This window comes from Gadus macrocephalus, chromosome 16 (genome assembly GCF_031168955.1).
Source record: "Gadus macrocephalus chromosome 16, ASM3116895v1".
In the NCBI taxonomy this organism is placed as follows: Eukaryota; Metazoa; Chordata; class Actinopteri; order Gadiformes; family Gadidae; genus Gadus; species Gadus macrocephalus.
Genome location: NC_082397.1, coordinates 3464810 through 3481669, shown reverse-complemented (window position 1 = coordinate 3481669; position 16860 = coordinate 3464810). Strand labels below are relative to the sequence as shown.

Below are 16860 nucleotides of genomic sequence, written 5' to 3'. Positions count from 1 at the left end.
ATCCAATCAACCTTTTTTTTTATTGCGCGTACGGGGGGGAGATGTGGGGGTGCGCGCTGGGGAATCTCTCCCAGCCACGCGCAGTAGCGTGCTCATCTACTGCAGAGCGGAGAGACAGCCGGTGCTGCTACTACTACCGGCCAACAAAGAGACACTCACCGGCTCCTAGTGATCCGTTGAATACATGATAAAGTGACGAGGAACGCAGCGGAGGATTTCTACGTGACATTGCTTCTTTGATCGGCTTTTTTGGTAAGAATATTAATAAGAAAATCTTATTACAGAAAATACACCATTTGATCTTTATAGATACTGTATCACATTGTATGCAGTTCTTTGGCCTGTGCATGTCCCATTAGGCCTAGGGTAATGTAACTCTATTGCACGTAGGCTGGTTGAATTTGGAAATGGAGGATAATTAAATGCGGTGAATCAATACATTAGAATGGGGTGATGGAGCGTGGGATGGGCGTGGCATGTCACCTATTCTCTCCACACAATATCTGCATGCGTCCACACAAAGCGCCTATCACTCGCCTATTCGGAAACATAATTTATTCATAAAGAGGTTTGTTTTGGTTAGGTTTATAGCCGTCTTAGGCGTACTGCGATCGTGTTGCCATGGAACTCGAGCACTTCGACGAGCGGGACAAGGCGCAGAGGTCCAACCGGAGGGGTTCGCGGGGCACCGGGCTCCCCAGTCCCACACACAGCGCGCACTGCAGCCTGTACCGGACCCGCACCCTGCGCACGCTCAGTTCCGAGAAGAAGGCCAAGAAGGTCCGATTCTACCGCAACGGGGACCGCTACTTCAACGGGATCGTTTACGCCATCTCCCAGGAGCGGTTTGGCTCGCTGGACGCCCTTCTGGCCGACCTGACCCGAGCTCTGTCCGACAACGTGAACCTCCCCCAGGGTGTGCGGACCATCTACTCCATAGATGGGACGACGAAAATCACAAGCATGGAACAGTTGGTCGAGGGTGAGCATTGAGCGAGGTTCCTCCCCTCGAAATACATTATGCCCCCAAATGGTACTTGATTTGATGTGGCACTTTTAACCAAAAAGTGTATTGACACCCTCACTCCATAATAGTGGGGGGGATGTATATTTTATAAAAAAAAAGGCCCAAAAACATTGCACTTCATTTTTTTGGGGGTCATTGTGCCCCGCGAGGCCCCCTTTGGGACACGCCCCTAGGTTTGGCCATGCAATAGATTTCCATACAAGTCTTACTAAAGGTGCAGTACAGTCTGGAGGGTCCGGTCCTTCATTCCAAGCTCGACTCATCATTCACATGGCCCCGGTGTGTGTGACCCTCTTTCCCTCGCCCCCACAGGGGAGAGCTACGTGTGCGGCTCCATCGAGCCCTACAAGCTGGTCGACTACACCAAGAACGTCAACCCCAACTGGGCGGTGGGCGCAAAGACGGCCGCGTCGGCGCGCTCCCCGGCCCCGCTGTGCACCAGCGTCGCCAAGCTGGGCCCGGCGCCCGAGAGCCGCGACTACATCCGGCCCAAGCTGGTGACCATCGTCCGGAGCGGGGTGAAGCCGCGCAAGGCGGTGCGCATCCTGCTCAACAAGAAGACGGCGCACTCCTTCGACCAGGTGATGACGGACGTCACCGACGCCGTCAAGTTGGACTCGGGCGTCGTGAAGAAGCTGTACACCGTGGACGGGAAGCTGGTAGGTCGTGGCCTCAACCCCTCCCGCCCCTGCTAGCGCCTTGTGTCGGGTTTCCGTCGACCTGCGGGTCTCATAGGGTCGTCTGATGCACGAGCCGTGCAGGCTGTAGCCCTTGTCGCAGGTTCGATTCCCACCGGCGGTCTTAAGCCCCATAGCAAACGGAGCACGGATTTCGGGTTCATATTTGGGCCGCAGCCCAGAAAAAAGTATTTAGCAGAGCTAAATCAATGCACCGTCCACTAGTAGGCCGATGTATCCATCCTGCGTCTGTGTGAACACATTTGTACCAATAGGGGGTGAAATAGGGGGCTTTTTTAAATGAGAGGGTACCTGGAGGGGGTCCTAAGGAGGTCATGAGACCGTTCGACGCTGAACGTTGTCCCCCCGTGTGGAGTTTTTTTTCCCTGTGTTCACAAGGGTTTCCTCCATCCAATAAAACCCTGTCACGTTAAATTGGCGCTGGATGCCACTGCTGCTCGAGGGGAATTCAAACTATAGTAAACGTTATCCATCATCTTATGGGACAGCCAGGAAGAGTTTGAATTCATTTATTTTCCTTAATAGCCTGTAACCTTAGTGACTGTGGGTCGCTTTAACAGTTAGTTATGTGGAGACGAATTGCGGTAGGAAACTCATCGTCCCTCTGACCGATGTCACCATGTGGGCTTGAGCCAAGCCGCTCTGGAAAATGATTTGTCCTCTTTTGTGCAACGTCATCATCCATCTCGGTTCATCTGATGTATTGATTTCCCCCCTGAGCACTTTCCTGAAACCCTACTTCCACTGAGCCCAGCTAGCTGTGGTGCGCCTACTGTCAACGGTGGGCCTACTGTCCGCCACGCACGCCCCTCTCCACTTCCCTTGATGTAATCGTTCCTCACTTTTTAAATTGCATACCATGCTGAAAAGTGAAGGTGTGACCCAACCGTGTGAAAGTCACAGAAGAGAGGGGCTTCGGTAAGTGCTGGCTGTTCCCAATAGATCTGGGAGTGATCCAGCTTTGTGTGTGTGTGTGTGTGTGTGTGTGTGTGTGTGTGTGTGTGTGTGTGTGTGTGTGTGTGTGTGTGTGTGTGTGTGTGTGTGTGTGTGTGTGTGTGTGTGTGTGTGTGTGTGTGTGTACTAAAGTTTGTCAATGAGGAAAGGGACAGCGAGGGCCTTTTTTTATCAGGATACTTATTTTCATTCAGGTTGGCATTATAGTGTGGGATCTGGTTGGTTTCCATGGTGATGGGGGAGGGTCCTGCTGTCCGGAGGTGGTTGCTAGGGAACAGGCTCTGCGGCAGAGCAGTGCAGTCATAGTAGGGGGTGTGTGTAAGGTGTGTAGTGAGCAATGGAGGGGTGTATGTGTGTCTCGCCTTCGTCCCCCACGTGGAAACCAGGAATTCTTTCATGGCTTCTGGGTCGCGGAAGAAGTAATTTACCTTGTGCTCGATTGACTCATGGTAAATGTAGTTCTTAAAGCATCCATTTGCAAGATTGGGATAATCATCTGGAAATAATACATTTTACAAAGATGTAACGATTTAACCGTATTTTTTCCTTTTTCAGTAGTACATTTGGTACATTACATTTAACTATTGAAGTCAATTAATCGAAATAATGGTCTGTATATAAAGATAAAATATGTACTTAAAAGGTGTAATATGTAATTTTAGCCTCTAGGGGCCTCTCAATCAAAATGAAAGAAATGATGACGTTATGAAGTTTGCTGTTGGAAGAAATTGTATTCACAGACCAGTTGATTTTACAGTACAGTTTTATATACGCTAAATCCCTTTGACGTTATGTAATAACAAGAATATACATTTCATATAGATGAATTACTATGGAAATATAGTTATAAGGAATATTTCCAATATACGCAATATTAAATGCAAAAATATAGGCGTTATCCGTATAGACAGTAGAGGTAGACATGACTGTATATAATACAATATTGCCCTTTGATAACATCACTAGTGTGGAGAATGTGTTTATATCATATTTGTGACATTACTTGTGTGGTGATTGTGTTGTTGGCATCATGGGAATGGTGAAAGCAGGTGAATGTGAACATTGTTAACATCAATGGTTTTGGGAATTGTTTACAGTTTGTGTGTAACTTGACTTGTGACTTGACTTGACGACTTTGAAGCCTACTATTAACCTCTTAGTATTGAAGGAAAACACGGCTCTCGAACTAATCGTCCCCATTCTGCTGGAGCAGACCCCACCCTAGAATGGCCACCTACAAGACTAGCTTATCCTTCTGTTCTATGCTATGATTGATCTTTTTCCGGACAGGATGTTTTGATCTCGTACTACAGAATATTTTCATATTATCTAGTTAAATCATCCCTGACAGCAGAAATGGTACAATGCAATTCATGAGAGTCTGAATCCAACTAGTAGAATGTACAGGTTATATAAGCATTATGTAGTGGCGTCTACATCTTGGGAGACATCAAGCCTTGAGAAGCATAGGAGACTCAATATTGTCTTTTAATAAACCCAGATGAAATGACTTAAACTCAATCACAGCACGTTTCTAGCCAATGAAAGATTGCAAAGCTTTACAGCTTTACAGGCAACGCTTGAAATTCTGGCACACACACACTCACACTCAACACACACACACACACACACACACACACACACACACTCAACACACTCAACACACTCAACACACTCAACACACTGATGCACATCGGCACAACCATTGGCAGCTGTCAGGACCAGTTGGATGCCTTGCTCAACAGAAGGATGGGAATGAACCAGCATCCCTGCTGAACCAGCATCTCGTGTCTACTGAGCTATTGTCGCCTGCCTGAATTTCCTCCTGGATGGTTATTGAAACCGGCAGATCTAACTAAGACACCTGCTGTCTCAGCACATCTCCCTGGGTCTCCTCATCACTGATGGACAGAGCAGACTATGTAGTTTCCATTAAAAATAATCATGAGGGATAAATGTATAAAATCTTATTGAAGCGAAAAATCCGTAGACATAAGTGATGGTACACACACACACACACACACACTATCATATGAACACATACTCAGAACACATAGCCGTGACGGATAAGAATAAAGTGTTCTCAATAAAGGATTTCTATAAATATCACGGGAGGCGTGTGGTCGCTAGGGATGACTAAGAAGGGATCTTCACTGAATCTTACACTGTGTACACATTTGAGGAGTCAAAACTGAATATGTAATGTGACATGATCGAACTTATATTCGCATTAATGATTTAGCCAAAGCTTTCAGCCAAAGTGATTTTCTAGGCAAGAACAATCAAAGCAGAACAGATACTATAGCTGTAAGATTCAGAAAACAGGGTTGAAAATGTAGCGGTCCTAATAACCCATTAGTGATGTCATATGATGTGGCCTGTCTATTTTGTCCGAAATCAAGCCGCAATTACCACGCATGCATAGCCATGTGAGGCCTTAAGCATCTCATGGGCACTGCTGTGGTGGCTTCGGTGGTCCGTTGGTTACTGTCAGTAACCATGGTGATGGTGTGGTCCAATGGTGCTGATCAGGGCTGGATCAATACTGTTCCTCGAGGCCCCCAACCCCCAAACCCCAGTACTCTGGACCTGCAGACTGCAGAGCTAGGGAGCAGACAAGATGGCGTCCTTTATCATGAACTTTTACTTCCGACCCATCCCAGGGGAGCGGCTGTATATAACACTCACATTGGGTTATTTAGGCCTTATCTAAAGCTCACTAGCGCGTGAGGCTTAGAGAAACCAAAGCCAACAATGGAAATCGGTGTTTCTACTACTAGTGCTAGCGAATTAGTTTAAGTTTACAACTAGACAGAGTGCAGAGTAGCACTAAAATGACGGTTGGGTGGAAACTTGTGGTCACAATTAATACCGGCGATATATCAGATTCATACTATGATCTGTGTTGCTGTGCCGATGAATTCGTGCTGCATCATAAATTCGGCTTGTGTCTGGTCGTCATGGCAACGCGTGTCTGCCCGCCCCTCCCCTGGGAATGTGTCTGTGTCAACCCCCAACCAGGCACACTGCTCGCATGTATTATATCTGTATTGTTGTGTGAGAGTGTGTCAGAAATCTGATGTCAGTGTTTGCGTCACTATAATATATTATTGAATATTTAACTGGATCTTTAATTTGCTGTATTTAAATGCTATCAGATAAAGTATTTTATCTGTTTGATGTTTTTAAATGTGCCCCATAGATCAGAAAAGATGTCTGTGTGCAAAACTGTTTGGCAACGGATGCAGATGTATTGAGAAAGTGATGGGAGCGTTTAAAATGCCCCTGGCCATTAGGGTACGGATAGTTTACTGTACGTCAATACAGAATCTCTGCTCCCAGAACACAGGAAGGGAACGTGAGGTCATCTCCTCTATCGGAGCGGAGCACTTCAATTAAATCAGTTTGAGAAGGTCGGGGAACCTTCGGCTTTATTTATTAATGAGGCATCAGAACCAGACAGCTCTTAAGCCTTAGTGAATAGCTATCATCTCGTTTCTATCTATCACATAGTTTCAGACTTTTTACTTTGTATCTAGGAGAAACTCCCAATTTCTTTAGTTTATAGGAACTGTATGGCAAGATATTGCGAGCATAAGAAATTTTACAAACCATATTCGTTTTTTGGTGCGCTTTATTATCTTACAGTAACCTGCATCTCTCCCCTGTGGCCAACACTGGTATCACCCTTCTCTAGATTTTCTGTGGCTCAATATGGCTGAAAAAAACTCTTGAAGGAGCCATTGCAAATCAAGTGTTTTATGACCAGAATTCAGCCAAATGGCCTACAGCACTGACACAGGAATTTAAGGTTTCTAAGTTGCCTAATGGCTTCTGTCAACGCTGTCAAGATACTACAATTTTGATTGTATGCATTACTATACTTTCACTTGTAAGTCACTTTGGATAAAGGCATCTGCTTAATGAACCAAATGTTAACCTATGGTCATATTTCAGGGGGTGAGGAAATGACAAACCCTCTCCTTGGCCTGTTTATTGGCATTATATCTCTCTAATTAGTAATAATAACATTTCGTAATTGACCATCTAGTTATTTAGAGGATGCTTTTATCCAAAATGACTTAAAGAGGATTTGAGATGCATGCCATTACTTTGGCTAAAAGCATCTATTAAATAAATAAACAGTTCATATTTTAAGATGATGCACTAAAGAGCAAAACGGAGATTGAATCCCCATCAACTAATTAAAATCCCAAGATATTTTATCTTTGGGAGACTTGAAGTAAACAGGAGCTCTGATATTGTCTCTCTCAGTCCTCCAGATGAGCTCTGACATTTAGGTCTCTCTCTCTGTCCTTGAGGTGAGCTCTGATATGTAGGTCTCTCTCTGTCCTCCAGGTGAGCTCTGATATGTAGGTCTCTCTTTGTCCCCCAAGTGAGCTCTGATATGTAGGTCTCTCTCTGCCCCCCAAGTGAGCTCTGATATGTAGGTCTCTCTTTGTCCTCCAGGTGAGCTCTGATATGTAGGTCTCTCTCTGTCCTCGAGGTGAGCTCTGATATGTAGGTCTCTCTCTGTCCTCGAGGTGAGCTCTGATATGTAGGTCTCTCCCTGTCCTCGAGGTAAGCTCTGATATGTAGGTCTCTCTCTGTCCTCCAGGTGAGCTCTGATATGTAGGTCTCTCTCTGTCCTCCAGGTGAGCTCTGATATGTAGGTCTCTCTCTGTCCTCCAGGTGGGCTCTGATATGTAGGTCTCTCTCTGTCCTCCAGGTGCGCTCTGATATGTAGGTCTCTCTCTGTCCTCCAGGTGAGCTGTCTCCAGGATTTCTTCGGGGATGAAGATATCTTCATCGCCTGTGGACCAGAGAAGTTTCGTTACCAGGACGATCTTCTGCTTGAGCACAGTGGTGCGTGGCACAATGGAAACACACTCACCCCACTTGGGGTTATCTGATATGTATGGGGTCACAGTGGGCAATTTATTTTTTTATCAAATATTGAACGCTTTCTTTGTATACATACAGACTGCATACTCACTTTGAGCTGCGAACCAAGCTTAGTGCAACATGTATAGGATCATTGAGACATTGGGGTTACAGGCATGTGGATGGGGTTCAAACGATGCGTGTGGAAACAGATGCAAAACAATGCAAGGCATTTGTGCGGCAGATTTATGAAAATGCTTACAGACTGCGTGCACGCGTCCTCTTGGACACTGATACTGCAGGTGGACGTTGATCATGTGACGTTGTGATTAGGCGCAGCTAACCGCTCGTGCGGTTAACCTTCTCTGTTGCAGAGTGCAGGGTGGCCAAGTCCTCGTCGTATGGTCGGATCTCTCCGCTACTGGGTCGAAGCCTGCCTAGAGGTGGGGTCGCATCCCTCCGAAGATCCCCCTCCTCCATCAGCTCCGGTGTGTGTGTGTGTGTGTGCGTGCGTGTGTATGTGTGTGTGTATGTGTGTGTGTGTGTGTGTGTGTGTGTGTGTGTGTGTGTGTGGTCGTCCGAAGGGCTAGACTGAAACATTCCACTCAACTATTCAGTTGTGATGAGGGAATACAACAGAGTTTATGTGTCTTAAAATTAACGCTACTATGATTAGTAGCGTTACTAAGACTACGATTGCCTCCATGCCCCCTTAGCCAATGGAACAGCAGGAAGCCAGCTGTCTACGCCAAGATCCGGGAAGTCTCCAAGTCCGTCTCCAACCAGCCCTGCTAGCCTACGACGACGACGGGTACCACACGCACACAGACACCCTCCTCACATATATTAAAGGGCCCCTATCTGTGTACCCAGCATGCATCTGGGTGGAGACTCCCACTTGTGAGATCACTTTAGGGTGGATTTTTTTGGGGGTTTGTAATTGCTAATCAACATCCCACGTGGTGTTATAATAGTGGCCAATTTAAATGTATTTGTCAATACAAATGGTCATATATTTAACAAGAAAAAACATTTTTAGACTGAGTTTTATTTTCAGTATTATTGTATTGTTCAAATATTAGGGTTAGGGTTAGGGTTAGTTATTATATATTGTTCTTATAATTTCATCACTTACAATGTTTGTGTGTGTGTGTGTGTGTGTGTGTGTGTGTGTGTGTGTGTGTGTGTGTGTGTGTGTGTGTGTGTGTGTGTGTGTGTGTGTGTGTGTGTGTGTGTGTGTGTGTGTGTGTGTGTGTGTGTGACAGAGCTCTCAGCAGGGTGGCTCCTCCCTCTCTCTGGCCTCCACCAGGGTATGTGACTCCCTGGACGACTGGGACACCCCCCAGAGCGATGGTACACACATACACACTCCTGGTACACACATACACACTCCTATCAAATGAACACGCACTCCTTTCTGAGTCTGACTGCTGGAGGGGGCGGAGCCTAACTCTGTCTCTTACAGCTGATGGGGCAGATGGCTCCGCCCACATCCCTCCCTCCATGGCTGAGCGCTACAGAGTGGGCCGGACACTGGGGGGCGGGGCCTTCGCTGTGGTGAAGGAGTGTGTGGAGAGGTCGACAGGCCGAGAGTTCGCTCTCAAGGTCATCAACAAAGACAAGTGTATAGGGAAGGTGAGAAGGAACTGTCTGTCTGTCTTTCTGTTCTTCTGTCTCATCTCTCCATGTCTGTCTTTCTCTCCCTCCCTCTAGCTCTCTCCATCCCTCTCTTTTACTCTCTCTATTTGGCTATTTCTCTCCCACACTCTCTATTTCCCTCTCCATCTGCCAGCAGTGTTTCTCTCTCTATTCATCTATGTGTGTTTCTCTCTATGTCTTTTTAACTGTTTGACACTGTGTATTTGCTGTTGGATTCTATGAACACTAAACTGTGTACGCGACTGAACTGTTTGCACCATTCATTGATATAGTGTTATCTGACGGTTCTACCAACAGGAACACATGGTCCAGAGTGAGCTATCCATCCTGCGGAGGATCAAACATCCCAACATCGTTCTGCTCATCGAGGAGATGGATACCCCAAATGAACTCTATCTCGTCATGGAGCTAGTTAAGGTAGTGTAGGTTCACACTAGCCTTACAGTTAGTCACTGTAGTGGAGCTTCAGGCTAGCCCCAACAGCTAGTGAAGTTAGAATAGCTTCAGAGGCTAGCCTCAAAGTTAGTCACAGTAGCATAGCTTCTGGTTAGCCTCACAGCTAGCCAAGCTAGTCAAGCAAAGCATAGGGCTCAGAGGCTGGTCAAACAGTAGCTGAATGTAGAGTTCCCTCATGCTAGTCTTACAGCTAGTCAGGGTAGCGAGGCTTCAAACTAGTCTCACAGCTATTCCAGGTAACGTAACCATTTAGGCTAGTCTTATAGCTGGTCAAGCTAGCGTAAGTAGGCTATAGTCTCATAGCCAGTGAAGCTAGGATAAATTTGGCTATTCCAGTCTATGTCCATTCTGGGTTTGATCTCCCGATGTCAACATGTCAACTGTCAATAGGCATTCATGAGTCATATACATCCCCTACCTGCCTCCTTAATGACATTTCTCCAACATTTATTTTAAGTGGCTTTGGCGAAAAGAGTAGCTTGCTAAATGATGGTTTGGCATGCTGTTTCCATTCTGTCCACAGGGGGGCGACCTGTTTGACGCCGTCTCCTCCTCTAGCAAGTACACGGAGCGAGACGCCGCCTGCATGCTGTTCAACCTGGCCAGCGCCATCAAGTACCTCCACGGCCTCAACATCGTCCACCGAGACATCAAACCAGAGAACCTGCTGGTCAGTACAATCCGTCGATTGTCTGTCCCCCCTTTAGTTCAGACAGAAGGGGAAAGTTGGGAAAGTTTGTTATCAACCGGATGTCAAGCTACAGATTTAATGTACATTAACATCTCATGAATAATTGTATGGGGCAGGATTAGTCTATTAATTGCGTTGGTTAATAATGAAGGAACGAACCCGTCCACCTGTACCCTCCCCCTCCAGGTGTACGAGCACCTGGACAGCAGCCGCTCTCTGAAGCTGGGAGACTTCGGCCTGGCTACCATGGTGACCGGCCCGCTGTATGCCGTCTGCGGCACGCCCACCTACGTAGCACCGGAGGTCCTCGATGAGACCGGGTAGGTCCCGTTGGTCGTAGCCCTCCACCTGTACCGGGTCCCGGCTGAACACCTGGCCCTCAAAGGGCCCCTACTCTACTTACCAGGCGGGACGCTGGCTAGCGCTTCCACTAGCAGTTTAGCTTACCTTCACTTCCTTAATCTATGTTCCCAAATGTTCTCTTTGATTGCCATTTCGTCCCATTAGGAACAAGCTAGAGAATTAGCCTAAGTAGCTTCAGACCGAGGACACAGTTGGGCTTTTAGATTAGTCGCATGGAAAAAATCGGACAGACCAGATCAGCAACTGTCCAATCTCCACATTGCTTGACCACTACCTGCTAACCGCCTCAAGTGTACTTTTGGAAATATACTTTTGGAATGCAGGAAAATATGCTATTTAGAATGAAGGTCACCCCCAGTGGTGACATCAATCTTATTGGTGGTTTGGGCCCAGGCCACTTAGCCCTGGTGAACCAATCACAGATCTTGATGTGTGCTCTTGTGTTTCGTAGTTATGGTCTGGAGGTTGATGTGTGGGCTGCTGGGGTTGTAGCTTACATCCTGCTGTGTGGCTTCCCTCCCTTCCAAGGGTACGTCGTCATTTTTATGAAATATCTCATGGTTCACTGTTTATATAGATTGGTCGAGCTTTAGCACCATCTGGTGGCCGACAATGGTATAACACACAAATGTAACCTAAACAGCCTCATCATAATAAATAACTTCATTCGTTCACCAATTCGAAAAGAAAATGTGCATACATTCAAGTTATAATGGACACCAATGGAATTATATGAAAGTGTATGGATTGTGTTATTCGGAACCATAGTAATCGCTGTTTGTTGCCGTTAAAGGAGCGGGGACAACCAGGAGGTTCTGTTTGAGCAGATACAGAGCGGCCATCTTGAATTTCCCTCTCCCTCCTGGGACGGCGTCTCGGATGCTGCCATGGTAACGACCACTCCTTCTGCTGTGTTTTTTTTTTTTAAAACATTATAAATAATAATAAATATCAATGGCCGATTTTTGTTTCTATATTCTTTTTTTTTATGTGGTTACCTTTTTGAGCACTTAATATTGCGTGAATATGTAGTAGCCTATTAGATTTCTGTCACATGTTGTCTTGAAACTGGTTTCCTCCCTTCCCTTACTCAACTGCCTTTAATGTTTTCACATTTTCTTTTGTATTTCCATTTTGGAACTCTTACATTGATTTTAGATCTATTCTTTACTGGGATTTATCCATTTGGCATTAATGAGTATATTCTCCTCTCATCTCCTTCCCTCCCAGGATCTGGTTGGTGGGATGCTGGAGAGGGGGCGGGGCCAGAGGTTCACACCTATGCAGGTGCTAGAACACCACTGGGTCAAGGTGAGTCACACGTGTGTGTGTGTGTGTGTGTGTGTGTGTGTGTGTGTGTGCGTGTGTGTTCCAGTATTAACATATACCAAATCCAGACATGGAACACAGCTGCTGTTTATGGAACGGGATTGTTAACAAACTAGAGTGTATATTTCTCAGGACGAACGCTTGCCAGAGAATGAGCCACACCTCTCCATCGCTGGGAAGATCAGGAAGCATTTCAACACAAGGACCAGAACCACTAGCACCTCCGCTGGAGTGGCCGTGATCACCGTTAGTACACACACCACCTCACCAAACACTACTCTGTTTATTATCACAGTGGGGCTGCTAGTTCACACATTCATTACTGTGTTGGTAATGATGCTATAGGATAAGAGTCTAGTATAAGTTCCTAGTCCACTATAGCATTAATTATGATGCTATATAATAATAGAGTAATATGAGTTCCTATAGGCCACTAAAGTATTAATAATAATGCTATATAATAATAGAGTAATATTAGTTCCTAGGCCACTTAAGTATTAATAATAATGCTATATAATAATAGTGCAATATTAGTTTTGTTAAGTATTTTAAGAAGCTGCATTACCCTCACATGGCCACAAGGGGAGCAAGACCTTATTGAAGGCTGCTCCACCACAGAAGGCATCACCTTTAGGTGAAGAAGCCGAAGCCATTACGTCACCCCGGCCACGCCCACTAGGCCACGCCCACTTGACGTCCTCTCTAGCGGGTGATTTCGAACTCCAGAGGCAGAGATCAATAGGTAGACGGCAGAAAGCCACCCGGGCCTAAGCCCGGGGGGCTTGAAGTAGAACACGGTATTTTCCTCTCACACGCGTTAGATACAATTCCCTCCCTTAAGCTTCAGTTACCATACCGAAACATGCCGACTTTATAACGAATAAAGTGAGTTAAAAGCAACCCGGGATTGGACAACTTTCTTCAAGAATATGCAACAGTTTCTATGCCACCACTGTATCAATAAAGATGCTAAATAATTATAGTATAATACTAGTTCCTAGGCCGCTAAAGTATTAATAATAATGCTATATAATAATAGTGTAATATTAGTTTCTAGGCCACCACTGTATGAATAATGATGCTAAATAATGATAGTCTAATGTAACTTGATGACGCGGTTGAGCTAAAGGATCTTATGTGTCTATCACTGTCCTCCTCTGCCCCGCCCACCAGAGCACCCCATTGGATAAGGAGAAGCAGGGCATACGGCGGAGGCGTGGCTCTCAGGACACCAGGCGGGCGGGGTCACGGGGGCCGTCCAACCAGCTGCCGCGCGCCGAGTCAGAGGACCCCCCACCGGGCGCCGCGGACACCACCCACTCCAACGCCTCGCTCTTCTAGGCTCCCCACCTTCTAGAATCCAATGGTACCCCCACCTCGTCCTTCTGCTAGACACCCCCCCGCCCAACTCAAACCCCCACTTCCACCACCACCAACCACCACCTCATAGAACCCCCCCCCCCCCCCCCCAAGCAAGACCAACCTACCCTTTCTTATGGTACACTAACTAGAATGCCCCCGCCTCAGAATCCCCCCCCCTCCTCCCCATACTTCGGGCTGTCCTGGGACACTATATGTTTAAAATGGAAGGACCTACTCTGGGCTGTGGTGATGTAATGGACGGTGACGGTCACCATCTCGCTGGAACCTGCTGTGCTGGGATGTTTGGTTGCCATGGTCACAAAGCTGTCCTTGCCTGTTGTTCAATGTTTACTCTTGCACAACACGGGGGTGAAACTGGAGTCAGTACAAGTGTGACATTTTTCTGATCTGTATTTCTTATAATTTTCTACAAAGCATGCAGTGGTCCAACGTGGTGGACCACCCTACTCCGGGGGGTGTAAACTGAGAAAGCGCATGTTGAAGACTCAAGGCGTGACTACTTTTATTGTGAAAGATTGTCCTAATTCTCTTAACTAACTCCGGTTTGTACAGTTTCTACAGTAATAAGTTATAAGATGGCACTTAACTTCCGATCCAACTTTACTCTGGTTTGGTTGTCAAGTGGATTCAGCCCATGTCTAGTATTAAAAGTGTGAGTGGTAAATGATGGCAGGGTTCCAGATGAATGTTCTAGGTGTGTAGTTGACAGGGCTGCATGCCTAAAGGCCTTATCTTTACGTTATCTATACCTTGGCACAAGAGTAAAGATAGAGTATGGATCACTTATAAAGAGTGTAAGTGCAATTAGGCGCATTACCCGTTAAGCACAGTGTCAAAATCCAGGAGTAATGAGTTGTCAACTTTGCTCTCAAATAGTTGTGGCATTAAAGATGAAACCAAACACCTAACAGCATACTGCAGGAACAGCGCCCAGCTGACATTTTGAGCCATAAAGGAACGTTGGCTATGTAGTTAGGTGTGTGGATGGATATCGTTTGGTTTCTCTTTGAATGAAAGGGCAGATACAGTAAGAGCTGAGCTACTTGAACACAGGAACTCTGTAAAAATGGTGGTGGATGCAACAAAGTGCTTCCAGTACTAAAGCTGATTGTATCAACAAACATAGGTGACTCTTCCTATGGTGTGAATGTGTGTCATTGTGAAAAACAAACCCATGGAAACCATCGGTCTGAATATTCATGGCCGTGAATGTCCCGGGTTGTAATCTGCATGTGTGATTACGGGATTTCCAAAGCCACCGTAAGAAGCTATTTGGTGATTGTTATCTTTATGTTTGGTAGAAAGTGGCATTCTATTAATATGCTGTTGCCATAAAGGATTGGTTCTGATGCCGATGGGTATCCCGTGAACCCGCCTGTTATCTAGTGTCAGCGACCGTGGTACGTTGAGAGGGTAACTCTGAGTATGGTAGGGGCTTGTGATTGGTCAAGAGTTAAATGAAGAGTGGGAGAGATGGAAAGGGATGGTTCTGTATGATCTGTTTGCAAGGGTGAGTTATAATAAATGTGTTTTTGACCCTCACCTCTGTATTCTGCTTTAGTCCGTAACTTACACCTTACACTGCTCTCTGTGTGCCATGCACTCATCTGTCTCCACCTGTGAACTTGACCTTCTGATTGCTGAAGGATGGCATAGTTCTGGCCTCATGCAAGGATTATTTTTTCCAGATTTGTCAGACTAATCAAATAATCATCCAAAGGGTATAAAAATAATTCCACATTTTACGCCCTCTTGCCTTTGAGGCAACATTCATATCTCCCATATGACAGTTGTATGTACTTAAGTTAGGCCTACGAATATGAATAATCCATAACATGAAGGCAGCACTTTGACAGTCTATCTGCTATGGTCTTAAGTAAGAATTGTGAGTATAAAGTAAGCATTAAGGAGAAAAACTTGATTGAAACTGAAATCTTTTTAACTATGATTGTATTGGCCTGTGTTTGGAGCTATACCGCTAAGCTAATTGAATGTCAGACTAGATGAGCCTCATCACTTGTCTGTAGCATATAGATAACACCTGTTATGCATCGTTCAATGTGTTTTTCATATAAAAAACATTTAGATTCCAGTATCACATAGTAAAACATAATTCAGCTATTGTAAACAACCACGGATGTCCAACCCTCCAATAAAAAGAAAATTGCATACTGAATTTATGTCTTGGAAATTTGCTTTGCAAAAACAACTGTGACGTGATGGAGGGTTGGTTTGAATGCTATCCGCTCAGACTTTCTGACGATAAGTCAGAGCTGCCAACTCGCATTGTGCTTGTGACCCTATCAAATGTCCCGTTGGCCCAATTGTATCCAGAGGCATTTTGGAAATTGAAAATGAACGGTGGTTTTCAGAATGGAGACGTTTCTGACTAGGTTTGCTATTCATCTGCCGATGCTGCTGGACTATAAGCGATGAGTACATTACTGAAGAGTAGAAGGCTTAATTTGACAGGAATTGTGTTTTGATCATAATATTTCACAGATTTGCTCATTGGAGCCAAGTTCCAGGATATATATTAAATTCATATTTTCTGTATATTATATTATTTATTTTATTGGAAGTTAGAATCGTAGAACTTTAACAGTCTTCCAATTATAATAATATGACATAAGGTTCAAGCTTTGGTAGCTTTGCACATAAGAATCCGGGATCACAATTTGGTCAAAAAATGACTTAGGAAAAAATCTGTGAGGCAAACGATATGTGTTTTTTGCCACCACTGTTGGTTACTAAACCTGAGTTGCCTGTTGTCTACTCGTGGCCAAAATATACATCATCCCTTGATAAAAAGTTTATTCATTCCATGCATTTCAATATCTAATTTATATTCCATTTCCAAACTTTTTCGGATCTCATTGGCTGGATAAGAATTGGAGAAAAATTAGGTGTAGAAAAATAATGGAGAGAATACAATTTCGAGAAAAAGGATGCGTAGAAAAATGGAAGAATATATTTTGGGGAAAAAAGAGGTATAGAAAATGTATTGAGAGAATACATTTTGGGGAGAATGGAGGGATAAAAAAATTATGGAGAGACTTAAAAAAACAGGAAAAGGAGGTATAGAAAACGAGAAAAAAAAATCTAGGAAAGGGAGGTGTAGAAAAATGACGGAGAGAATATATTTTTGGGGAAAAGGAGGTATAGAGAGAATACAAAATCGAGAAAAGGAGGTATGGAAACTTTTTGGAGAGAATATTTTTGGGGAAAAGGGAGACAAAGAAAAATGGAGAGAATATATTTTTGGAAAAAATGAGGGATAGAAAAATGATGGAGTGAATATATTTTGGGGAAAAAGGAGGCATAGAAAAATGATGGAAAGAATAAAAAATCGAGGAAAATGATGGAGAGAATAAAATATCAAGAAAAAGGAGGGATAGAAAAATTATGTAGAGAAT

At 44.9% G+C, this 16860-nt stretch overlaps 1 protein-coding gene across 1 annotated transcript; it reads left to right on the top strand.

The window, feature by feature from the left end:
* Nucleotides 1-4: 4 nt before the first annotated feature.
* Nucleotides 5-15620, top strand: dclk1b (doublecortin-like kinase 1b). The gene is made up of 16 exons (XM_060075011.1): nt 5-252; nt 584-982; nt 1340-1686; nt 7446-7545; nt 7938-8051; nt 8280-8374; nt 8829-8916; nt 9029-9198; nt 9520-9639; nt 10202-10348; nt 10556-10689; nt 11184-11261; nt 11526-11622; nt 11963-12043; nt 12194-12307; nt 13235-15620. Exons 2-16 carry the CDS (start codon nt 622-624, stop codon nt 13400-13402), a joined length of 2214 nt encoding a protein of 737 aa, XP_059930994.1. The 5' UTR covers nt 5-252; nt 584-621; the 3' UTR covers nt 13403-15620.
* Nucleotides 15621-16860: the final 1240 nt, after the last annotated feature.